Source organism: Mobula birostris, chromosome 8, assembly GCF_030028105.1.
Source record: "Mobula birostris isolate sMobBir1 chromosome 8, sMobBir1.hap1, whole genome shotgun sequence".
NCBI classification, from domain to species: Eukaryota; Metazoa; Chordata; class Chondrichthyes; order Myliobatiformes; family Myliobatidae; genus Mobula; species Mobula birostris.
Genome location: NC_092377.1, coordinates 49,937,813 through 49,965,207, shown reverse-complemented (window position 1 = coordinate 49,965,207; position 27,395 = coordinate 49,937,813). Strand labels below are relative to the sequence as shown.

At 39.0% G+C, this 27,395-nt stretch overlaps 1 protein-coding gene across 1 annotated transcript in view; it reads left to right on the top strand.

Moving 5' to 3' along the window:
- ppp2r5a (protein phosphatase 2, regulatory subunit B', alpha isoform) overlaps positions 1-27,395 on the top strand; it is a 159,626-nt gene that overhangs the window by 80,827 nt on the left and 51,404 nt on the right. Inside the window, exons 4-6 of the mRNA XM_072265169.1 lie at positions 1,408-1,500; positions 13,328-13,458; positions 19,769-19,828. Coding sequence (XP_072121270.1) covers positions 1,408-1,500; positions 13,328-13,458; positions 19,769-19,828 — 284 coding nt within the window. The remainder of the gene's footprint in view (positions 1-1,407; positions 1,501-13,327; positions 13,459-19,768; positions 19,829-27,395) is intronic.

Sequence of the window (27,395 nt, the reverse complement as noted above, 5' to 3'; positions counted from 1 at the left end):
CTGTTTGTTAAGCCAAAAACTGTGGGCCTAAATGTTAGAACCCATGAGCTCCAAGGAAAGTTAGTAAATTGGATTTAATTTTGCTTGATAATAGGAGGCAGAGCAGGGTGTTTGAAAGTTGTTTCATTGTTTAGAAGCCTATGACCATTGGTGTACCCAGGGGTTGGTGCTGGGATCCTCGCTGTTCATTACATTAGGTAATAATTTGGATGTAAATGTAGCAGGTATGATGAGTAAGTTTCAGATGACATCAGAATTTGTGGTGATGTTGATTGTGTGCTGGTCAGTCTTAGACTACAGAACCATGTTGACCAGTTGGTAATTTGGGCAGGAGCAACTGAAGATGGAATTTTATTCTGACAAATCTGAACTGATGTATTTGGGTAGACTGATAAAGGTAACCAATACACAATGAATGTTTTTGGCTGCAGGAACAAAGGAACCGTTATATGTCCAGGGATCCCTGAAGGTGGCAGCATAGGTGGTAAAGAAGACATATAGGGTGCTTGTCTTCATTAGTTGGGACATAGAAAAAAATCAGAAAGGTTATGGCGCAGCTTTATAATTCATTGCTTAGGCTATAGCTGGAATACTATGTGTAGTCCTGGTCACAATACTATAGAAAGCATGTGATTGCATGGGAGAAGATACAGAGGAGATGTAGTGGATATTGCCTGGAATAAGCATTCTTTAAATTCTGCATAGCCAGGATTAGTTTCTTTTTGGAGTGAAAAGGACTGAGAAGGTGGCCTTTCAGAATTATGAAGAATGTAGATAAGATTTCCCCATGGAAGAGGTGTCGAAAACTAGAGGGCATTGAATTAAGTTAGTGGTAAGAGGTACATATCTTTGTCCCTTCCACCACCTTAAACATAATTGTATTCATAAGCAATTCAGAGACTACAGTATTTTAAACTGTTGGTTGATGGAGGTTATATTGTAAGGAATAACAGTTTTGGTTGGGTTGTACCTGTTGATCAGAATTTTGAAAAGAGGTGGTGGTTTGAAACACTCTAAAGAAAATTGACTAGTAAGATGCTGAGAGTTCTTCCCCTTTGAGGGAAACTTGAACTGGGAGGCATAGTTTCAGAGTAATGGATCATCCATTTAAAGTAGCCTATCCAGAAAGCCATGGAGACAAGTTGTTGAATACAATCAAGCTAGTGATTAATTCAAGGCAGACAAATTTTGGGTTATAGTGTCATTTGTGGGCAATGCAGAAGAAACAGATGAGTGGAGCTGAGACCAAAATCAAATCAACTATGACCCTTTAGAATGTTTTGGTATAGCATTATCGTCTAATTCAGCTCCTATTTCTGATGTGAGGACAGTTATGCAACTATATCCACATCTTGAATCTATTGGACAATTGAAAATAATTTCTGTTAATTGTCACTTTCTTTTAAGCTTGTGTATGAATTTTTCTTGCGGTTTCTGGAGTGTCCAGACTTCCAGCCTAGTGTTGCAAAAAGATTCATTGATCAGAAATTTGTACTTCAGGTGAGTACCTTTAATTTGATCTCACTTGCTAGGCCAATGAACAGTTTTATATTTCAGCATCACATATTCACTTGCATTTTGACTGTTGGCTACATCGAGCTCTATACTGCTCTACAGCTTGCTGTAGGAGTATATGCTCCTGTTATTTACCATATTCCATATGTGTTTCCTGCTACATTAGTAGCAAAGAAATGTTGAAACTAGAATGATGCTGAGTTTTGCTATGGCAGTAATACCCTATAATCTGGGTGTTCATTATAAAGTCTTACATTTTGTGTTTAGCACAACAGAATCCAAAGATACTGAAAGGCATTTCATCATTATTCAGAAAATGAAGCAAAGCAGAACATTCTAAGGCATATTAACAAGGGAAAATCCTGACAATTATGACTCAAACCTAACTACTTACATTTACTGGGGACAAATTAGTGATTTAAGCTTGCATTTTTGCACTAAGTACAGTGATAATGATTCTTAGATCCGGTAGGTTGTGAACAGTGTCAGGTGTCTTAAGATGCCATTAAACACAATTAAAATAAAGTGAGTATGCTTAGACTTTTAAACCAGTATACTTTCATATTAATTGTACAATGCTTTAAGTATTTAATTGGTAGGTTCCCAAAAATATTAGTCCAATCCTTAATCTGCTTTGCTCATTCTGTAGTTTTAAGATAATTGGAATATTTTTAAGTTAATTGCATACAAGATATTAAAACAGATTGATCACTCACCATATAAATATATACAGTGTATTCTAGTTAATTGGGACACAACGGGACCAGTACATTTTATCCCAATTAAATGGCTGCCCTAAATATCCAAAGTTTCATGGAAATATCTAAAAAGGTATAGAAAAGACAAACTACCATTTATTTGAGTAATAAATTATGTATTTAAATGAGATGCAGAACAGATTAGAACAGTACCGATACTACTACAATACTATACAACTCTCTTAGTTCCTAATAGTTATCAATTGGCGAAATTCATCCAGCTTACGTTGCCTTGCTCTTTTGAATGACTGCGTAAATTAACAAAGCCATCGCAGACACCTTGTGTAGATAATTGACTGCCTTCATACAAGGCTTCGGATGACCGCATCCTCCAAATCTTCATTTTCATTGTAACCTTCAACTACGAATTCGTTATAGTTCCTAACTTGTAGTGAAATTGTTTCATTTTCAATCCTAGCCATTTTTCGCATCTCCATGGCCAAATGCTTGAAACTGCAGTGAGCAAAATGGTTCTGAATTGTCTTATTGCTTATTTCTCGCCAACTAATAGTGACAAAAATCACTGCTTTTTGAAGACACATACACACAACTGACGCTATTTAAAAACTGTTTGTTTTAAAGATGGTGTGGTGTATAACGGCCACACACAGTCAACTAAACGCTAGTTAGAAATTGTTTAGCAAGTCTTCTGTCCCAATTAAGTGGCATAGTGCCCCAAATAAACAAAGGGAATCCTAGCTATTTTCTCAATTAGTTTTTGTTCTTTAAGATTTATCCCAAATAAGTGGCTGCCCCAATTAACCCATGGCTCATTTAACTAGAATCCACTGTATTGAATACTGGTTGCTCAGGATACAGTATTAAGAAAGGAATATTATTTATAGTTGATGACCTGAAATGCTTAGCAACATAGAAAATATGTTATTAAATTGTAGATCAGGTACCTTTTTAGTAGTGTAGTGCTCTTTTTAATTTTTCATGTTGTAAAGATAAAACGATGAGCTATCAGTACTTTACATTTCATAATTTTTGCCCTGTTTTTTTTCCATTCAGGTTTTAGGGAGATATTTTAATATTCTGTAAGTAGTCAGTGCAACAATTTGTTTTAGTTTAATTTGCACATAAATTGATTTAACTAAATTAAGAAACATTTAATCATAGCTCTCTGGTGTGGAGCACAACATGCCAGGTTTAGGAAATAAAATCTTTATAGGCTTTGAACAAATAGAGATCAAAGAAACATTAATATCTGTCACAAACAAAAGTCTGTTGGCTAGATTTTGATTTATGTTTCCTGTGATCTTCATACAAAGGTAGTGCGATGGATTTTATTTTTATGTAAATGTTTAACTTGTATTGAGGTGAACATCCTGATTTATTTGTATTATGTACTGGCAGATCCCTAATGGGAAGGAAATTGGGATCGCTTGGGCTAGAAATTTTGTTAGCAACATCTACTATTTCCACTAACAAAACACTTTCTATGATTACTATAAAAATTGAACATTTTCTGTAAATCAGAAAAATACTTAAGGTAATTTGTGCTTTCAGGCCTGATTTCTATAGGGATTTCCTGATTCCTGCGTGGATGTTGTTTTATACCAAGAACTTGCTAGGTACAAAAATGTATTGTTGAAGTTATTCTGCCTTGGGCAATGGCTGTGCCTCATTCTATTTGAAACCTAAATGTTTACATAATTGTTAGTTGGATCACTGTCAGTGTGAAATTCCAGGATGATTTATGCCCCTCCAGTCAGAAATCCAAGTTTCAATAGCTAATTTTAGATACCCATCTGCTGCTTAGTCTAAGATGAGCTAGACCAATGGTAATTTGTAAAGAAAAAAATCACTTTTTTATGTTTAGCATGAAAATTGAAATAATGCTTTCACCTTGTTTTATCCATGCTTCCAGGGCACAGTTTTGGTTGACGAGCTTTATAAGCACTTGTCATATCACACCACTGTAGGTTTGACATACAAGTAGCCCGAATTGGTCACTTTTCAGCTTTCCCCACTGGAAGCCCAAAAAAAACTAAGTAATAAACTATCTGAGGCTAGCTTGAACTTTGTTAAAGGAGTGGTCATACTTTATCAAATATCAGCCACTGCTAAGTTAAAATGAGTCCCTGCAAAATTTGGATGTGTAGCATGTAAAATTCCACTATCCTTTTTAATTATTTTCTTTATGTCTTCATAATTTTTTGAAGAAAAATATTATCATGGACTGATAAATTTGTACTTTAATCTCCACTGTTTCTAGCTTTTCATTGTTTTAAAGCTACTCTTGTTTTTTCAAGGTGTAAAGCTGATGATCAGACTTATCTACAGTACATTCAAATTCATTTCCCATAGTTAAGCTCAACCATTAAATTTCTTGAAATTTGTTTCCAATATACTATATACAGTCACCCATCTTTATCACCAGCCAACATGAAGTGGTGGCCTTCCTTTTCATCAGCTAAATCATTTATGTCAGCATAGGTTAAATAATTGTAGCCCAACTATTTATCCTTTCAGGAATTTGCTAAGCACATTCCTCAGTTCTTCCAAGCCAATTTTCAGACCTGGTCAATAATTCGGATTCATACTTGTATTTAAACTAATGAAGGCTCTCATGAAAACATTTGTAAACACTCTCCAAATAATTGAAGTCAGCTCTTCAAAGATGAGAAAATCTGCAGATGCTGTAAATCCAAGCAACACACCCAAATTGCTGGAGAAACTCAGCAGGTCAGGCAACATCTATGGAAAAGAGTAAGTAGTGGATGTTTTGAGTTGAGACCTTCATCAGGACTGGAAAAAAAAAAGATGAGGTTAGAGCAAGAAGGTGGAAGGAAAGGAGGAAGAAATACAAGGGGGTAGGTGATAGCTGGGAAGCTGATAGGTGAAACAGATAAAGAGATAAAGTGCTGGAGAAGGGGGAATCTGATAGGAGAGGGTGGATGACCATGGAAGATATGGAAGGTGATAGTCTGGTAAGGAGGTGAGGCAAGAGGGAAACTGGAAAGGGAACAGTGAAGGGGGGCAATGACCAGAAGTTCAAGAATTGATGTTTCTGTCATCAGGTTGGAGGCTCCCCAGACGGAGCATAAGGTATTGTTCCTCTAACTTGAGTGTACCCTCATTGTGACAGTAGAGGAGGCCATGGACTGACATGTCGGAATGGGAATGGAAGTAGAATTGAAGTACAAACCCCATTTCCAGAAAAGTTGGGATATTTTCCAAAATGCAATAAAAACAAAAATCTGTGATATGTTAATTCACGTGAACCTTTATTTAACTGACAAAAGTACAAAGAAAAGATTTTCAGTAGTTTTACTGACCAGCTTAATTGTATTTTGTAAATATACACAAAGTTAGAATTTGATGGCTGCAACACACTCAACAAAAGTTGGGACAGAGTTAAAGTAAGATTGAAAAGTGCACAGAATATTCAAGTAACACCGGTTTGGAAGACTCCACATTAAGCAGGCTAATTGGTAGCAGGTGAGGTATCATGACTGGGTATAAAAGTAGCGTCCATCAAAGGCTTAGTCTTTGCAAGCAAGGATGGGTGTTGGCTCACCCCTTTGTGCCAAAATTCGTGAGAGAATTGTTAGTCAGTTCAAAAGAAACATTTCTCAACGCAAGATTGCAGAGAATTTCGGTCTTTCAACATCTACAGTACATAATATTGTGAAAAGATTCAGAGAATTCAGAGACATCTCAGTGAGTAAAGGGCAAGGTCGGAAACCACTGTTGAATGCGCGTGATCTTCGAGCCCTCAGGCGGCACTGCCTAAGAAACCGTCATGCTACTGTGACAATTATAACCACCTGGGCTCGAGAGTACTTCGGAAAACCATTGTCACTCGATAGAGTCCGTCGCTGCATCCAGAAATGCAACTTGAAACTGTATTATGCAAGGAGGAAGCCATACATCAACTCTATGCAGAAATGCCGGCGAGTTCTCTGGGCCCGAGCTCATCTCAGATGGACGGAAAGACTGTGGAACCGTGTGCTGCGGTCAGATGAGTCCACATTTCAGCTCATTTTCGGAAAAAACGGGAGTCGAGTTCTCCGTGCTAAAGATGAAAATGACCATCCAGATTGTTATTAGCGAAAGGTGCAAAAGCCAGCATCTGTGATGGTATGGGGATGCATCAGTGCCCACAGCATGGATGGGTTGCATGTATGTGAAGGTACGATTGACTCTGAGGCGTATATTAGGATTTTAGAGAGACATATGTTGCCATCAAGGCAACGTCTCTTCCTGGGACGTCCATGCTTATTTCAGCAGGACAATGCCAGACCACATTCTGCACGGGCTACAACAACGTGGCTTTGTAGACACAGAGTGCATGTGCTTGACTGGCTTGCTGCCAGTCCAGATCTATCTCCTATTGAAAATGTATGGCGCATCATGAAGAGGAGAATCAGACAACGGAGACCACGGACTGTTGAGCAGCTGAAGTCTTATATCAAGCAAGAATGGACAAAATTTCCAATTGCAAATCTACTACAATTAGTATCCTCAGTTCCAAAATGATTAAAAAGTGTTATTAAAAGGAAAGGTGATGTAACACAATGGTAAACATACCTCTGTCCCAACTTTTGTTGAGTGTGTTGCAGCCATTAAATTCTAAATTTGTGTATATTTACAAAGTACAATTAAGTTGGTCAGTAAAACTATTGAAAATCTTTTCTTTGTACTTTTGTCAGTTAAATAAAGGTTCACGTGAATTAGCATATCACAGATTTTTGTTTTTATTGCATTTTGGAAAATATCCCAACTTTTCTGGAAATGGGATTTGTAGATGGCCACTGGGAGAAACTACTTTTTCTGGCAGATAGAGCATAGTTTTTGGCGAAGCAGTTTTCCAATCTACGTTGGGTCTCATCAATATACAGGAGGATCGCTCACTATGGGATTCACTTGTCCATTCTCTCCTTTCCACCGATCTCCCTCCTGGTACTTATACTTGCAAGCAAATCAAGTGCCATACCTGTCCCTATGTTGGTTCTCACTGATACGCGGGAGGATCGCTCCCTACGTGACTCCCTTGTTCATTCATCCTTCCCCACTGATCTCCCTCTTGGTACTTATCCTTGCAAGTGGAACAAATGCTACATCTACCCCTAAACCTGCTCCTTCACTACTATTCAGAGCCCTAAGCAGTCCTTCCAGGTGAGGTGACATGTCAGTTCATGGCCTCCTCTACTGCAACAAGGCCAGTCAGGTTGGAAGAGCAACACCTTAGATTCTGTCTGTGCGGCCTCTAACTTGATGGCATGAACATTGATTTTTCGAATTTCTGGTAATTGCCTGCCTCACCCCTACCATTCCCATTCCCTCTCTTACCTTATCTCCTTACCTGCCCATCATCTCCCTCTTGTGCTCTCCTACCAGATTCTCCCTTCTCCAGCTCTTTATCTCTTTCAACAATCGTCTTCCAGTTCTTTACCCCGCCCTCTCTTCCGGTTTCACCTAACACCTACCACCTTGTACTTCTGCCTCCCCTCCCTCCACCTTCTTGCTCTACCTCCTGCTCTTTTTTTCTAGTCCTGATGAAGGGTCTCGGCTCAAAATGTCGACTATTTATCCTTTTCCATAGATGCTGCCTGGCCTGCTGAGTTCCTCCAGTAGTTTATGTGTGTTGCTCAGCTCTTCAAATAATTTTGTCAGGTTCATCAGCTGCTAGTTGCAGTTGTGCCAGGTGGAATATTTTAGGGTATATAATAGAGTATATTGGTTAATGCCCCATGGAGTTGCTGTCATTCTCTTACTCTAATGCTTCTGCGATCCGAGCAATTTTTGAAGGGCAGGTTGCTGCATTGCCTTGTACCCCTCTTAGAACACGAGTGTTTGGAGTCACAAGAGCAGGACTCTGAGCATGTTTAAGAATAGTCTGAACTCCCACTGCATGCCCAGACATCAGCTGCTTCAATAATAGTTGAATCATCACATCTTGACACAATCATGATAGTTTAGGTATTTGCAGCATGTTTTTCATTGGACTGTGTGGGCTCCGAGCAGAGCCGTGCAAAGTTAGCGTAAGACTCCTTCGTGTTCCTCTACATGACACGGGTGTTCTTTAGTATACAGACTTTATTTGTAATGTGCATTGTCGAAGTATTTACCTGTATCTTTTGCAATAGATCTGGTGTGTAACCATGTCATCTTGATGGTTGCAGTTCCCTCATGCTCAGTGGCATGTTAAGTACAAGTTGCTATTCAAAGATATCTGTTAAATTATGCAGTGTCAATATCTGAACAGATGGCTTTGAATGGAAAATCAAGTAATGATCTTCCTTAATCATCATTAGTTTCTTGATCTTCCAAGAATGTAATGATCTCGCAGGAGAAAACTCGAAGGTAGAAAGCTGATGGTTTTTTTGAAGGGAGACTGAATGGAGACTAAATTACATTTTTTGTTATTGCTTATATAGTTATGTTATGAAACTGGGTGTGCTGTAAATAGTGTATTCCATTTATGAATCTATGTTTGCTGGATTTTGCTAAGATCAGCCATAATTTTATTGAATGGTAGAGCAGGCTTGAGGGACTGAAGGGCTTACTACTGCTCTTTTATAGATTTTCCTTCAGATTTTGTATCAGCACAATATTTGTTTTTAAGGGAGCATAAATTAGGGGTGTAAAAGCATCATCTGGTAGTTTTGACCAGATATTCATAATCCTTGTATTTTTTAAATGGATTTGATGATGGAATAAGGTTTAATGAAGTGCAGAAAAATGCTGGAAAACAGTATGTCAAGCAGCATCTAGAGTCCTAGATTCATGGAAGGTTACAGTACAGAAACAGGCCCTTTGACCCATCTACTCTGTGGCAAGATATTAATCTGCCTGGTTCCATCAACCTGTACCCAAACCATAGCCCTCCATATCCTTCCCATCCATGTACCAATCCAAATTTCTCTTAAATGCTGAAATTGAACCTGTATCCACCATTTCCATTGGCAGCTCATTCCACACTCTTACCACCCACTGAGTGAAGTTCCCCCTCATGGTCCCTTTAAACATTTCACCTTTCACACTTAACCCATGACTTCTAGTTCTAGTCTTCCCCAAACCTCACTAGAAAAAGCTTTGCCCTATCCATACCCCTCATAGTTATAGAAACCTCTATTAAAGCTCCCTTCATTCTTCTATGCTTTAGGGAATAAGGTTCAAATTGAATTATTATTCATCCATACATGATAACTATGAATACAGCCAGACAAAACAACATTCCTCCAGGGCCAAGGTACAAAACACAGTACCAACAGTTATACACAGCACAAGGCACATGAAGCTCATATAAAATAGCAGTATACATACAGTCACACAAAAAATATATAGCCTTGAATCCCTAAGTGTTATGTTCCGTAGATTGATGGAGCATGAAAATTGTCGGCAAGAACAAGCCCTCAGCAGTTCGGCGACAAATGCACACATTCAATCCTACTTATCTTCCAATGAGCAAACTTTGGAGGGCAGCATTGATGGGTTGGGCCTGCCCCAATCCAACATGGATGTCATGCCACACCATCTCTGGTATCTTCCCTCCTGGGGTCTGCGACAGATGACACCACGGCATTAGGTCCAGTCCTTATTATAACCACGCAGCTCCCCTGCCATCGGTCTCCCCAATAAACCAGTGAACCAGACTGACAGCATTATCAATGTCTTGTGATCACAAGAAAAATGCTCAAGCCAATTGCTCGCTGTTAGACTGCACACTGCCTTTGCACACCAACTCCAGCACCTCTCTGTGGCAGGGAGCAACACACGCCAAGTCCAGCTCCTCCGCTAACAAACACCTCACTGATGGTTTCAACCTGCGGTACTTGGTTCTTGATGTTCAGCATTGTCTTGCAATCTTAAAAAAGACACTTAAAAAAGACGAAAATGCCTTTGGTTGGCCTTGGAGAGCCTGCTGCATCAGTGTGTGCTGCCATCTGACCAGAACTTCTAGCCTATTCAACCTTGCTCTATAACTCAGATCCTAGCAACACCCCTATAAATTTTCACTGTACTCTTCAATTTTATTGACATCTCTGCTTTGTAGGTAGTTGACTAAAACTGCACACTGTATTCCACATTAAGCCTCACCAATGTCTTAAATAACTTTAACGTAACATCCCAACTCCTATACTCAATACTGTGATTTATGAAGGCCAACGTGCCAAAAGCTTTCTTTACAACCCTGTTTACCTGTAACACCATCTTCGAAAAATTATGGATTTACATTCCTCAGTGCCCTATTGCTCACCCTGGTTTGTCCTCCCACGTGCAACACCTCACATTCCATTAAATTCCATAGCCACTTTTCAGCCTATTTTCCAGCTGGTACAGATCCTGCTACAAGCTCTGATCCTTGCTCTCCACTACATCCCTAATCTTGGTGTCATTCCACAAATTTTCTGAACCAGTTTACCACATTATCATCCAGATCGTTGATATAGAGGACAAACAGCAATGGACCCAGCATTGATCTCTGCAACATGCAACTAGTCACAGGCCTCCACTCAGAGGGGCAGCCACTTACTACCACTCTCTGGCTTCTCCCACAAAGCCAATATCTAATCCAATTTACTACCTCATCTTGAATTCCAAGCAACATGCCTTCCCATGCAGGACTTCGTCAAAGGTCTTGCTAAAGTCCATGTAGACAACATCCACTGCCTTGCCTTCATGAACTTTCCTGATGATGAGGATTTCCTTGAAAAACTCTATATGGTAGATTAGACACGACCCATGGAAATTTGTCATCCATTTCATTGTGACTTGAACGTATGGGACAATGATTATGATTGCCTTCATGTAGTTTTATGAGTAAAGCAAACTTTTATAAATAATAGTAAATAAACTACGCACTATGCAGTCCAATATCAATGAGTCATTGCACTTACTTCACCAGTCTTGCTTTTGCTAATATTAATGCTCCTTATGAAACAGTATTGGCACTCATTGCAGAGTGGTAATCCTTACTCTGTTCCAAGAAATCCACAAATTATATTCATTAAATTCCTTACTATATTTCTAATATATTATTCTTAAAAATATTATTCTTGAATATATTATTCATAAATATTATTTTTGTATATTTTGTGTTTTTTCACTTTGTCATGGCAATATAATTTCATAGTTGATTTTTTTAAAGAAGTTAAAAGATTTTGCTTGAAAGCTTAATTGAATTATTTATATAACTTTTACTAGCGTAAAAGATAATTTCATTCTGTGAAAATTATATAAGGGTTTACAAATTACTCCTTCCTGCTTTAATCGAATACCTTGCCTAATTTCTTTAAAAATAATTCTAACAGATTCTGTTACTGCTATCTCTTGAGAGTCTCAAGTTGAGACTCTCTCTATTGCCTGTAAATGAGTGAAAGTCTGATTTAAGTTACTGAATAAGCTGAAGATTCTTTGAATTAAAACATCAAAGCACACTAAGAACAATGTCTTCTGCTCCTGCCATGCAACTCTTTTGCTTAAGACATCAATTCTTTCTGGCTGAAGCTGCTGAGATTGTTAGCAGTCTTGTTGCTATATTTGCCCTCAGAATGATGTTGTGAACAATGTCTGTACCAACACTAATTCTACTTATTTTCATAACATCAGCCAACTCCACTCTTGCTTGTACTGTCATGCATTCCTTTGTTGAAAATAGATACAACTATTCTAACATATATGGTTGGCTTCTCACATTTAAACCTCTTGTGTTGTTGGCACTACCATAAACTAAGAAGGTAGGAACAGGAATAGGCTACCTAACCCCTTGAACATGCTTTGCTAGTTCAAATAATCATGGCAAAGTTGCCCAAGGCCCCAACTCCTCTTCTGTGCTATTTTCCTGATGTTTAAAGAAAAACTATGTCTCAACATTAAATACCTTCAATGATCTAGCCTCCACCACCAACTAAAATAGAGAATTCAGAGATTCACCACCCTCTGTGAGAAGAAATTCCAATGCATCTAATTTTTAAATGACTGTCCTGTTACCTTGTAATTGTGTCTGCTTGTTTGAGAATCTATATATGGATCCTTAAGATCTTGTGTTTCAATAAGGTCATCCTTCATTATTCTAAGCTCCATGAAATATAGATCTAACTTCTTTAGCTACCTGTGAAAGGATACAGCTTCATCTCAGGAATTAGCCTAATTAATCTCTTTTGGACAGCCTTTAAATAAAGTGATCAATTTTGTGCCCTTCTTGTGTAGTTTCACTAAAGGCCTATATATTTGTCACATTACTTCCCTATTTTTAAATTCCAATCTATTGTAATAAAGACCAATATGCCATTTGTCTTCCAAACAACTTGCTATAGTTGCTTTCTTTTTTTTGTGTGACTCATATAAAGTTCGATTTCTTTGTAAGTCACTCATTTGTTTTTTTCCCACCGTTTACTTAATATTCTGTCTTTTGATTCCTCTGACCAAGTGTATGATCTCACATTCTGCCCAAATTAATACTCAGTTTCCAAAGTTTATCCCACTCAGACAACCTATCTGTATCCATATGCAGAGCCCCCAAATATACTCAGCATGCCCTTTCTTTTAGTTGGCAAACTTGTATACTTTATGCTCTCCTCCCCCTTCCAGGTCATTAATATAAATACTAAGTGACTAAGAACCAAGAATTAATTGTTGGGGGGAAGTGCTTCCAACCTGAAAAGGACCATATCCTATTCTTCACTCACCTAAAATTATTCATGATGAAGTCCTTCAGTTTTATAATTCTGTTTATTGCCTCTAACTTCCTGCATAACCTTGCCACTTCCAATATTTGTAATCTCCTCCAGCCTTATGCTATTGTAATATTTCTTCATTTCTAGCTTATGCACTACCTTGATTTTAATTGCTTCATCCTTGTTGCCTTCATGTTTCAAGGCCTTGTGGTCTGAAATTTGTTTGCTAAAGCTCTGCCTTTCTTTCCTTCTTCATGGTTCTCTTTATAACATAATTTCTTGACCATGCTTTAGGTCATCTTTACTAATATATCTCTTGTGTGCCTTGGTATCCTATCTTGTTTGATAATATTTCTGTGAAAAGCCTCAAGTGTTTTATTGCATTTAAGGCGCAATACAAACATAAGTTGTTGTTGTTTCCAGCTTTTGGACTTATTTGATAGTGAGGACCCACGTGAGCGTGATTTTTTGAAAACGGTTCTGCATCGTATTTATGGAAAATTCCTTGGACTTCGAGCATTCATCAGGAAACAGATCAATAATATTTTTCTACGGTAATCTATAGTATATGGTTTCCTTTCTGTTTATTAAAAAGTTATAGCTATGTGACAAGGAACTGTAAGTAGTTACAACAACCATCAACAGCCAGATAGACCAATATAACATAATCTTCCTATCCACTTAAAAGGTAGAAAGTTTTGAAATTGAATGAAATGTTCAGAATTTTCCTATCTGTCATATTGACTGTTAGCTTGCTTTGATGTTTTCAAGTTGGCATTATTCTGTTCTTTCAACATACAGAATAAATTATTCATAAGCGTATTCAATAAGGCAGGTGTTTTTAATCTTGGATGGAGAATAGTGCTATTCCTCCAACTGTTAACACATTGCTTTCAGTGTTGCCAATTGATTGAATGTTATATCTCTCTACACTGTACCCAAATCTTTCTTCTTTTCCAAAAAGATGACAGGGGCCTTGTTTCTGTTAAATGAAAACAAAGACCATGAATTCTAGATTACTAATGAGATCTGCAGCCAATCTAAGGGGTAGGACCATATCTTGGACCAAAGCGTTTGGTTTACATACTCCATTCAGTATCAACATATTGAATATCTTCTATATTACCTGCTGTGACCCCTATCCATGAATTGTTAGACGGCATTGCTATGTAACTTTGCTTTATTTATTTAATTCAACCTTTAAAAATTACTACTGATTAAATATATAACAATATTAGAACTAATTACTAGATTTAATTTGTAATGGATGAATTAAATTAACTGTTGCCTACCATATTGCTGTAACATCATATATAACTTTTTAAAAATTCTTTTCACTTAAGATTCTCAGAAACTCACAAGTTTAGGTCTCTGTCTGAGACCTTGTCCTTTTCCAGTGCTTTTCATGTGGTCTCCCCTTTGTAGCGCTCTACCCATACCTTCCTAAAATTCAAGTCTAGGTTTCTTTCCACTACCACTTCCTCCTTTCTCCCACACTGCTTTTTTTAACTGGTTCATCTAGTCATTGCCCTTTCTGGGATCATGCTATTGAGTCCGTCTTTTCCTTTGAATTGAAAACCTTAAGTCTTCTGTAGGAAATAACAAGATTAGTCAAGGACCTGATGACCATCCGGAAGAATGAAAGATAAAATTTAAATATGGAGGATAAAGCCATACTACAGATGTTAAAATTTTATTTATTTTCTTGATTTGGAACTAAAACCAAGATGGTTCTGAATAAAGTATGGGACAATGAATGGTGCCAACTGTAGAAAAGAAACCTGGTTTTAATAAAAAGAGAAGACAGCATTGTTGAAAGTGTTGAAAATAAATCATGGAGGATATGGTTACAGTTGTTTTCATATGTGTTTATAGGCTGGAAAATAATCTTATACTCTTGCTTCAGTAATGTGCTGTGGGTAGGTAGATAAATAACATAATACATGGATGATACTCACAAGGTTGCCTGACAATTCACAATAACGGTATAAGAGGGATTAATGGAAAGTTGAGTAAAAGATAGGAAATGATGAGTTATTGTTGTTGAGTGCATTAAGAACATTGGATTCATTTATGGCCTTAGTATATATTGGATTGACAATGGGATTTTTAAAAAAAAAATTAGAACACCTACATAAATAGGAGCAGAAAGCAGCTACCTGGTCCCTTGCCCTTCCCCTGCTACTTAATATGACCATGGTTCATATGCCTTGGGTCTCAACTCTTTTAAGCTGGTTACTTTATCTCTCACATTCTCCAATCATTCAAACATGTATCTATCTATCTCTTTAAATACTTCTAATAACTTAGTTTTCACTACCATTAATAAGAGAATTCCAGAGATTTATCACCCACCAGGAGAAGAAATTCTGATGTACCTCAGTTTTAAATGACTGGGGAAGGGACTCATGTTGCCCCTGCCTTCAAGTATGTGCCACTCTTATCAGGCAGCTCTTACTCTCAACAAAACTGTATTGTATTTCAAATATGATCTAAATCAGCACCCTGTATTCCCCTGTTTATAAACGCCAAATCCTCTGAAATGCACAAGAATACCAAAATCTCTCTAAACCTCCCTCATTTGTAATTTCATTCCATTTCGGTATTAATTTCAAAAGGCTTCAATAGGTACATTTAATGTCAGAGAAATGTATACAATATACATCCTGAAATTCTTTTTCTTCGCAAACATCCATGAAAATAGAGGAGTGCCCCAAGGAATGAATGACAGTTAAATGTTAAAACCCCAAAGCCTCCCCAGCTCTCCCCTCCCACGCATAAGCAGCAGCAAAGCAATGACCCCCACTCCCCCACCAACAAAAAAGCATCTGCACCCTCCACCGAGCACTCAAGTGTGCAGCAAAGCGTCAGTGAAGACACAGACTTGCAATACCCCAAAAGCTACTCGTTCACCCAGTATTCGACATACCACAGGCTCTCTCCCTAATAAGAGAAAAAGAGGTGTCCCCATTTCACAGCGAGAGGACAGACGTAACAAAACAACTCACTGATTTATCGTGTTAGAAATCTATTGCATCACTTTTTCCGAGCTCTGTGCCCAAAGAACTCGGGATCTCTGAGCACAGAGCCAGCAGCTAGCTCGCTGATTTTGATCTTCTGTGTACTCCCATGACACATCAGGCGGTGGCACCAGCCTCAAATCTGCCCGCCTCCAGAGCCACGAAAATCCGGCACCCTGAAGATGCACTAGTCTTCCAGGCCGTGTCCTTGGCATATCGAAAAGTGGCCGGTCGTGAGGCCCTGAGAGTAGGTCCCATTTCCACAAAGAACCGAAGTCAGCATGTAACTACAGGTCAGGGTCTTCAAAAGGAAAAAAAAAGAGATATTAAAGATAGAAATAGAGTTGTTTCTGAAGAAGTCACCTTTAGGCACCATCATCCTAAGCTCCGCCCCTCCAGTTTACTGTTTGATTCCATTTTTTCCCCAAATTGTTGCCATTTGGTAAACATATCTTGTGGAGTCCAAATAGATTGCAATTTCAATCTATTTTAGTGTCATTAGCAAGCTTATATACCTTGCATGCTGCCTCTTTTTCCATTTCATTAATATAAAAGTCGACAACGAAGGGCCAAGAGCTGCTAGTTGGGCATTTTACTAGTTATATTCTTGCATACTAAAAAGACACTCTTATTCCAACACTCTTTTTCATGTGATAACCATTCTTCCATCCATGCTAACACACTACCGTCAGTATGATTACTTCATAGCTTGTGCCATATTGTTAAATGCCTGGATACTCAAAAATAATTGTATCTACGGGATCCAATCTAACTTGGCATGTTACATCCTTAAAGAACTGTGGCAAATTTATTAATATGATTTGTCATTTGTAAAGCCACGTTGACTTGCTTTGATTGCATTAAACTTTTCTAAATGATTATGGACTCCAGCATCTTGCCAACAATAAATATTAGCCAGCAGACCTATATTTTCCCACTTCGTCTTTTTTGAACAATGGACTCACGTATATTCTTTTCCAGTATGCCAGTTCTCTCTTGGAATGTGTTTTGAAAAAACTTCAACTAGTAGCTCTGCTATCTCTGCAAACATTTACTAACATAGTTCATTATTTCTGTTGCCTTGTCTTCCATTAGATTTTTTCAATACATTGTTCCTTGTGTTATGTATTATTATGTATTATTCATGCTGTTTGAAATTCACCCTTCTGTTGTCTATTGGATCTTTGTATTGCCCTCAAAGTGAAGACTAACACAAAGTATTGTTTTAATTTATCTGCCATTTCCTTGTTTCCTGTTACTAATTTCCTAATTTCACTCTTTAAGGATTGCATATTTAGCATGGCTGCTTTCTTCATTTTCATATATCCATTTAATTTAATTGCTAGTTTTCTCTCAGACTCAATTTTCTCCCTCTTTATTAGCTTTTCCTTCTCTCTCTTCTGGTTTCTGAAAACTAACCAGTCTTTTGCCTAAAAATGTCCCTTGTAAATTTATATGGTCAAGTTTTTGATTTAATATTTTCCTTGATTTCCTTTGTTAACCAAGGATAGTACATCATTTTCATGGAATCCCACTTATTATTTAGGGTAACGTTTTGTCAGCATTAGGAACTAGCTTATGTATCACCATTCAATCACTAAACTAGCCCTTAGCCTATTTACCTAGTCCACTCCAGATATTTCTATACGTTTGTAATTGCCCTTACTTAAGTAGAGAATGCTGGTTTTGGATCTGGGGTGTTAGTTCTCAAATTGAATCTGGAATTCTACCATTTTGCAAACACCACTTCCTGGAGAACCCCTAAACATTTTGTTTATTTCTTGTTTATTGTGGTTCATTAGAAGCAACCTAATCTAAAATAGCCTGTGTTCCTGGGTAAATACTAAACTACACTGCTGCAACAATCTCTTTCACATTCCACAAATTCCTCTTCCACATTAACCTTGCCAATTTGATTAGGTTGCAATCAATATGCAAATTAAATTCACCCATGATAATTGCAGATACCTTCTTGCATGCCCTTGAATTTCACAAAGATGCACAGGGAAAAATACTTACATGTTGGTGGAAAATATTAGCTGGCGTGTTTCATGTTTTGTGCATTAAAACTGTTATATTGAATAGATATGCCAAGTTGATTCCAGTGTGGGAATATATAGCCTTATGGAAGTATTTGGAGGTTTAAGCTATGATCTTCTAGGTTAACAAAAAAACCTACATTCTGTGAAAATTTGGATAGCAGAAGATACAGAGAATCTTTTCTTTTTTGAGGAATACCACTTGCTGTGGATGGTAAGAAGTTAGAAGCTAGCCTGTTTCCTCTCAGTGAGGATTCAGTAAATCAAAACCAAACTATACTTATTTTGATAACCTAAATATGTAAGCTGATATTTATAAGTTATTCATCTAATGGTCACTTTTGCCAAATGGAAGAGCACAAGTGTTTGAGATTTCTCTCCTTTTTAGATATTTAAGTTTATTAACATCCCTTTCCATAAATACAATCAAAAAGACTATTTAATATCTCCGTGCTTGAAAGTGTTTCCTAGCCATTGTTGTAGCAGACAAAAAATTTAAGTGACATATTAAATAAAAGACCTTGATTACAATGAAGATCTATTAAGGGAATGTTTACAATTGTGACAGGCCCCCGTATTAGGAGAATTTAAACTTTCACAATTAATTACTTCCTGCATGATTCATGTGGCAGTCTTTTTCATTATAATCATTTCACTTAGTAATACCTATCTGCAAAAAAGGCCCAAACCTTAAGGTTGAGTTAATATTGGAAATCAGAAGGGGCCAGAAATTGAGACAATCCCAATTTTTGTTACCAACTCATATTGCACAGGATTACAGATGCTGGAATCTGGAGTAATATGGACATATGGTTGATTATCACTTTGTATTACAAAGTTTTACCCAAGGTTCCTGAAAAACAGGGCAAAAGCATATTACTCTTTGCAATTATGTGGAGTTTTAGTAGAGCAAATTGGATAATACTATTTCCTTGCCTGAGATCATGAATTGATTTGTAACAAAAATACATGAAGCAAAAATGGCTTGATATTTGATGTTTAAGAAGACAGGAATCCTTTATGGGTTGCAGCACTAAGGAGTCAGCAGGATGCTAAATAGACTCATGTTAAATAAATATATGCTTGATTGCAAACCTTCATTTAATTTTGGTATCCTTGTAAAAGGAAGGACATAGACTGATTAGAAACAATTCAGAGAAGGTTAATTAGACTAGTACCTGTACAGTTGTCTTAAAAGGAAAAGTTGAACAGGCTGGATTAAAGTTTTGAAGGATGACTAGGGACTTGGTTGAAATCCTGAAATACGGCATGTAAAGTATTTTTCCTCGCAGTAGAATCTAGAATTAGTGTCAATGTTTTTCAGGTAAATGGCAGATGAGACTTTTCCATATAGTGGTGAGTCTCAAAGGTACTGAAAGCTGCCATTCAGATCATTTTATACAAGGATAGATGAAAAGTTGAGGTACAATCTGTTCAATGACGATCTTATTGATTGACAGAGGAAGCTTGAGGGGCTGAGTGCCTTACTCTTTTAGATTCATAAATAGCATTTAAGAAAATTTTTATAAATGTGCACTATTGATAGGTATTCTTAATATAATTATGTTGCTGCAGTCTCTTGTCATATTTCAGAATGTTCATTTTTATTAATTGCTTAAATTTACAGGTAAAAAATCTATGTTGTAATTCATTTGAAAGAGGAAGTCATTTCTGTGGCAACTGTACAAAGATTTATAGATTATTTGTTGAATATATGAAATAAAAATAATTTGCTAGGAATTCAATTATGGTTTCTTTGAAACTTCAAATGGTGTAATTAATGCTTCTGACAATTATTTCTGCAGGTTTATATATGAAACTGATCACTTTAATGGAGTTGCAGAACTGCTGGAGATATTAGGAAGGTGAGATACAGTTTTAATTTACTGACAAACTGCCTACTTGATTGTCTGTAGATTACAGGTGGTCCAGGTAAGGTTGCCAGTGATTCTCTCTTTTGTTTCGATTATTGACTACATTAGTTGGACAAGGTTCCACAAACATTGCTTACTTTAATAACATTTTCAGGTGGCCATTATATATTATGAACTGAACAGTATATGCCCAAAGGTTATAAAGCTGTCAGGTCCTTAACATAGTATCAGCACATGATTTTATATTTAAAATATATTCAATTTATTGGAAGATGGAATGGAAACCCTAGCAAAAATTTGTTCCTTTTTATGTACCCCTGGCCAGTGGAATTATGGATAATCAAGATCAGAATATTTTCTTTGTCCATATTTTTTGTATGCAGATTGATGTTTTGATGCACAATAAAGAACTTTATTTGAATTAATTAGTCCCCTGCATATATGTGTAGCCCCCCTGCCAAGCCTCAGGGTCGCTCAACTCGCTGTCATCTAGGGAAACAGCCTTCGGTCCCGCCAAACTGGGTAATTAAGTGTGTGTGGATGCTGTGTAATGTACCCCACCCCGCGAAATAACAGACAATACACCATATACGATTAAATGAATTACAGTTTATAGGTATTCCGGGAACTATATAATTAATAGAGATAAAATATAAAAGGAAAATAAAAGGCGCCACACTTATCAAAGTTCAATCTCTTCATGCACAAACAGTTGGAGCTCTATTAACGATCCTCTCTTCACCATTCGATCCCCTCTGACCACCTTGACCTGCCGCCTGGGACCAACCGTGGTGGTCAACCAGACACTTGACACGAGTCTGACTCCGTCTCCTTTCCTCGCCGAAGACCCTGGACCTCGGACGCCTGCTTGGGGTCCGACCCCATTAACCAGTTCACAGCACCTTGTCCATTCTCTCGCTGTCCATTGCGCCTTCTGCCCCAAAAACCCGCGCATCACAATAACTTACAGACCCACTAGAAAGAATAACATCTATCCCAATTGGTTTGTTTGCTCTCTTATCAATAATATATAACCCAAACAAGCTGCTAGCGAGAGAACTTCCTCAGCAGTTAACATAACAAAGAAGCCATTTTAATTAGCAGTAACATAAAAGAAGAAACCCCTTACATATGGTATCTTCACAAAAGTATCCTTTTTCCACTTCGAGTCAATTATGCTCCTTTGTGCAAAGATAACCCATACTGTAAGCCCATTCAAGGTGCAATGCCTGCATAAGGACTAGCCTGACTTGAGACTTTTTAAGCATTCTCTGTTCCCAGATTTTTAGCTTTTGAACTTTCAGGGCATTTTAGCATTTTGTAACTACTGAAGGCTAAGTGATCATTTTTCTATAGAGGTGGCTTTTGTGTACTTTTATAAAATGGAATTTTATAGGAAGTTTGAAAGGAAATTAGTTCAGTGTGCATCCATGATCTTAAGCATAGGAAACTATGAAATATGAGGTGTGAGTTGGCTGTAGTAGACTGAAAATGCATTGAGATATGGGGAAGGGGGAATGTCAAGATATGATAGTAGGCAACTTACTTCAATTGTACTTTACAACAATTGTAAACTCCTATAAAATGGGAAAAGTGAATTAGCCGCAGCTATTGAGAGGAGTTAGAAAATAATATTAGATCATAAAGGGAAAACACCAAAAAAAAAGTAAACCTACAAATTTCACAATTTAGGATAGGATTAAATTCACAATATCTAGGAAACCAGGATATTCAGAAGGAAATAGAATGCACAATACACGAGCAATTGAAAGGGAAATATAGTTGATTGAAAATTATTCTATACACAGGAAGTTAAGAGCAAGTGCATCAGGCCTTTCATGCCTGTCCCATTGTTTAGTGTAATCATGGCTGATCTATGCTGGCTTCAGCTCTTCTTCTGTGCTGTTTCTCCCAATGCCTTTATTCCTCTGTTTATCAATTATTTATACACTATCACTTTAAATGTTTTAAGTGATCCTGCCTCCACATCCAATGAGACAGTAAATTCCAGAATGTTCCAGTTTCCTCCTACAGTCCCAAGACATACCAGTTAGTAGGGTGATTGGTCATTGTTAATTGTCCTGTATTTAGGCTGTGGTTAAGTTGCTAGGCTGCTGATGGCATGGCTCAAAGGGCTGGAAGGGCCTATTCTGCACTGTATCTCTAAATAAATAATCTACCCTCTGTGAGCAGAAATTTCTACAGATATTTATGTTTAAAGGGAAAGGTAAGCAGACTGGAAGGAGATCTATATTGGGAAATAAGGAAATGCAAGTCATGTGTGACTAAAGACCTAAAAACAAAATTCATCAGAAAAATTGAGGGTTGAACAGGATTGAATGCTGCTAAATCTTCTGCTGGACTTGATGGCCGGCATCCTAATGTTTGAAGAGGGTAACAAAAAAGCTTAGAAAATGACATCAATATTTCACATGGATTGGATAATTTTTTAAAAAGCTGCTTAAGAAAAGAGAGACAAGAACAGTAATTAGTCTGATATCAAATGGAGGGAGAGTGCTTAAATCACAGAATGTCAGCAGAGTATGGGAAATAATAATAACATTGATTTATGAATGGAAAATCATGTTTGACCAATATTTTGGTGATTTTTGAGTTGTTTCCAGCAGAATAGATAATAAAGAAGCAATGCATTGTGCTGTGTATTAACTTACAGAAGATCTTTGATAAAGTGCTACAGAAATATTATTTGTGCATGCTGGTTTATAGTTGTGTTAATGGACAAGGAAGGATTAGAGTAAATGATCATTTTCAGGTTAGAGAGCTAGTGGCATGCAACTGGCATGGATACAGGGGCTCTGGCAGTGGGTTGGGTAAGTAGACCACCTGTATGCAGTGGCTTCATTTGGATGTACACTGGTCATGAATGGGCAAGAAATTGACAATTCAAATATAATAACTCCCCACAAGCTACAAAAATGCAACCAAAGCCAAAATTAAATGGACTTGGAAAGGGGAGTAGAAAGTGTGACGGGTAAATTTTAATAACTACAATCTGATCGTTCAACGGATATATCACTTTGATTTTCTGTTTTGAAAATGAATCATCTGATTATGGGACATTTAAATGCTTATAATTTAATAAGAAAACGACCGTTGCAGTGTTAAAATATCCATTTGAAAGTCCTGGAGAAATGGAACACCAGCTCCAGACTATATTCGCATTTCATTTCTTCATTTATAAATATTTGTGGCATAGTATCCTCACCAGGATCACCAGATTCAGCAACAGTTACTTTCCGCAAGTAGTAAGATTGATCAATACTCCCATCCATTAATCCACCCCTCCACACCCTCAAAAGTAATCCCTCCAAAGTAATCAATAAGCTTCAAGTCCTAGACCTCAATATCTCCTTGTGAAAATGGATCCTCGATATTCTCACTTGCAGACCCTGGTCAATTCAGATTGGCAACAACACCTCCACCACAATCTCCTTCAGCACAGATGCCACCACAAGGTTGTGTGCTTAGCCTCCTGCTGTAGTCACTGTATACTTATGACTGTGAAGCTAAACACAGCTCCAATGCCACATTTAAGTTTGCTGACGACACCACAGTGATTGGCCAAACCAAGAGTGGTAATGATAGAAGGGAGGTTGAAAATCAGACTGAGTGATGCCACAACAACCTCTCACTCAATGTTAGCAAAACCAAAGAGATGATTATTGGCTTCAGGGGGAGGAAACCGGAGGTCTATGAGCCAGTCCTCTTCAGATCAGAGATGGAGAAGGTCAGCAACTTTAAATTCCTCAATATTATCATTTCAAAGGATCTGTCCTGAGTCCAGCACATAAGTACAATTATGAAGAAAGCAGGGCAGTGCCTCTACTTTCTTAGAAGTTTATGAAGATTCAGCATGTCATCTAAAAATTTGACCAACTTCTATATGTAAGGGGTTTCTTCTCTTATATTACTGTGAAGGCTAACAAAATGGCTTCTTTGTTATGTTAAAATTAAAATGACTTTTCTGTAATAATAACTGCGATATAAGGAGTTCTCTCTCTCTGCTTGTTTGGGTTATGTTATTGATAAGAGGGAGAACGAACCAATTGGGATAGATATTATTCTTTCTTGTGTGTCTGTAAGCTGTTGTGTTTAACCGATTTTGGGGGAGAAGGCACATGGGGGCAGAGAGAGGAGACACAATGCTGTAAGCTGGGCGGCGGGACGGACCCTGAGCGGGAGTCCGAGGCCCAGGGTCTTCAGCGAGGAGAGGAGACAAAGACAGACTCGTGTGGAGTGTCTGGTCAACTACCGTGGTTGGTCCCAGGCGGTGGGTTGAGGGGGTTGGAGGGGATCAAATGGTGGCAAGAGGACTCCATTAATTGAGCTCCAACTGTTGTGCACAAAGTGGTTGAACTTTGATAAGTTTTGCGCCTTTTATTTTCCTTTTATATTTTATCTCTTTTAATTACATGGTTCCAGTAAGATCTATAAAGTGTAATCATTTAATCGCATATGGTGTATTGTCTGTTATTTGGTGGGGTGGGGTACATCACACAGCATCCACACAAACTTGATTACCCAGTTTGGCGGGGCCGAAGGCTGCTCCCCCGAGATGAAAGCGTGTTGAGCGAGCCTGAGGCTTACCGGGGGTTAAATTTGGGGGCTTTGTCCGAGATTTGATTCAGTGGTGTGCTGTGTGATTGCCCTGTTTAAATCAGTGTTGCTGTGTCTCTGTGGGATTGCAGTTAGTAATGTGTGTCTCTGTGGGATTGCTGGTTATTACTGTATGCATGTTGGGTGGGGTGGCTGTTGGTACACCGGAGATCTTTGTTCAAGTTCAGACTAGTGCTGATGAGTTGATGGTGGGACTGCCAGTGTCTATTGGTGCCCCAGGTGAGGCGGGACCATGGGCTGTCCATACTGTTAAGAGAGAGGGGAAGGAGTGGTCTGATTTGGAGGTAGTGTCTGCAAATAAATGTTCCAGCGGTGGCAGGCTCCGCCTGGCTTTTGGGATATTGTCCACCCCTAAAGGGGCGGAGACGTACAAGATATGGGCGGAGCGGATTTCTCATTTGTTAGATGAGTGGCAGTGCTTGGTTGAGGGAGAGCAACAGGGATTGGTTGAAAGTTTGAGTAGGTGGGCTGGTGACGGTGTTAGAACTGTCAGGGTCAATTACTCCGTAGTGACAGCTGCCAGTTACCTGAAAGCGGGGCAAAATGCGTCTGGTTCGACTGGAAGTAAAATGCAGTGCATGAGGGGGCTTCCCATACCTGTGTCAGGAGATTGGGGAAAAGATTTCAGTCTATCTTCTCTGGCTAGGGGGGCAGCTAAATGGCTTGCAGTGCCAGGAGGGTCATTTAAGGGGATCAGCCCCTCCCTCAGTTGTTCAGCTTAGTGGAGGCCCAGTGGGGGAACGGCTTGGGGTCTCTGGGGGAGCACTTTCCCAGCAATGTACCAAGGAACTTCAGAAAGGAAAAGACCCTATTTCTGAAGGCTTAGGGGGACCACACCCCCGTGTGTCGCTACGGATAGATGGAAGCTATGCTAAAGCCATCCCCAACACCGGGGCGCAGGTCAAGTTGTTGTATAGTTCGTTTTACAACCAGTTTCTGAAGCATTTACCCTTGACAACATTAAGGGCACTGGAGATTTGGGGTACCAGTGCCAGTGATTATCCAGAAGATGATTATTGGTCAGTGAAATTGGAGTTCATGGGGCATTGTCTGTGCACCCAGTGTTTCAAGCTGCTTGTGAGGACTTGTGTAGCAACCTTGGGCCGGTACCGAATTTAAACGAGAGCCGATTGTGGTATGGCCTGGGGGAAGTATCTGAGGGTGCGACCCTCTTAGCAGACACTCTGAAATACCACGAGAGAGGGGCGTTGACCGCTGAAGACACCTCGGTGAGAGGGAGGTTGTAGCGACTGGACCCTGTAGCCGTGGAAGACGTAGGCAGCGTGTGAGTGGATTATAGGACTCTGAACAGGCGCACTATCATTGACCAGAATACGGCCCTGAGGGTCGAAGATGCTATGGTCTATTTGGTGCGATGTGGTTTAATGTGCTGGATCTGAGGAGTGGATGTTGCCAGATCCCGATGAGTGAAGCCGACAAGGAGAAGACGGCCATTATAAGTCCCCTAGGATTCTTCCGATCCGAAAAGATGCCACAGAGCATATCCGGAGCCCCTGCAACCTTCCCGCGGGGCATGGGTAAGACCATGGAGGATGTGGAGGTGTTTGGAGTTTTGGCGTATGTGGATGATCGCCGAGGGTTTGGATTCGCCTTGGGGGACTATGATGTGAGGTGAGTGCCGAAACCCCAGACAACCATTGAAGAATTGGAGTTCACGCCCGTCAAAGTGGAGACGGGGAAACGTAATTCTGATCCGAAACTACTGTCATGTACTGATGAATTAATCCAGAGAGACGAAACAATGACCAACCTTTGAAAGGATCAGCAGAAACTCAAGAAATCGATCCAGAACAGATTGGAAGAAGCTGGTGGTGTAATTGCGTCCCAGATGGAGATGGACATGAAGCGTGAGTCAGAACTGCTGAGACTCGGGCAAGAGTTGGAGGAGTCAGAGAAGAAGCTGATGTCTCGATTGCAGGAGGCTGAAGAGGCTGCAGAGGCAGCCCAGGCTAAGTACTTCAGTTTGGAGAAAATCAAACAGCAGCTACTGATCGAAGGAATGAGGAAGAATATGGATTCGAAGGATGATGTGCAGAGTGTGTGGTACATGCTGCCTTTCGCTAACTTCCCCTTGATTGAGGAAGAAACTTTTGGCCCTTCTCCCACTGAGTCGGGTGTAGTGGGGAGGGCTAGCTGTGGGCAGCCTGGGTTACAGCAGGACCCTGAAGGAAAAGAAGCAGGGCCCTGGACACGGGACAGGGAGCTCCAAATTGCAGTGGGGGCATGAGTGAGAGATTGAGAGAGGATTTCATACTCATAGTCATAGTCATACTTTATTGATCTGGGGGGAAATTGGTTTTTGTTACAGTTGCACCATAAATAATTAAATAGTAATAAAACCATAAATAATTAAATAGTAATATGTAAATTATGCCAGGAAATGTCCAGGACTAGCCTATTGGCTCAGGGTGTCTGACCCTCCAAGGGAGGAGTTGTAAAGTTTGATGGCCACAGGCAGGAATGACTTCCTATGACGCTCTGTGTTGCATCTCGGTGGAATGAGTCTCTGGCTGAATGTACTCCTGTTCCCAACCAATCCATTATGTAGTGGATGGGAGACATTGTCCAAGATGGCATGCAACTTAGACAGCATCCTCTTTTCAGATACCACCGTCAGAGATTCCAGTTCCATCCCCACAACATCACTGGCCTTACGAATGAGTTTGTTGATTCTGTTGGTGTCTGCTACTCCCAGCCTGCTGCCCCAGCACACAACAGCAACCATGATCGCACTGGCCACCACAGACTCGTAGAACATCCTCAGCATCGTCCGGCAGATGTTAAAGGACCTCAGTCTCCTCAGGAAATAGAGACAGCGCTGACCCTTCTTGTAGACAGCCTCAGTGTTCTTTGACCAGTCCAGTTTATTGTCAATTCATATCCCCAGGTATTTGTAATC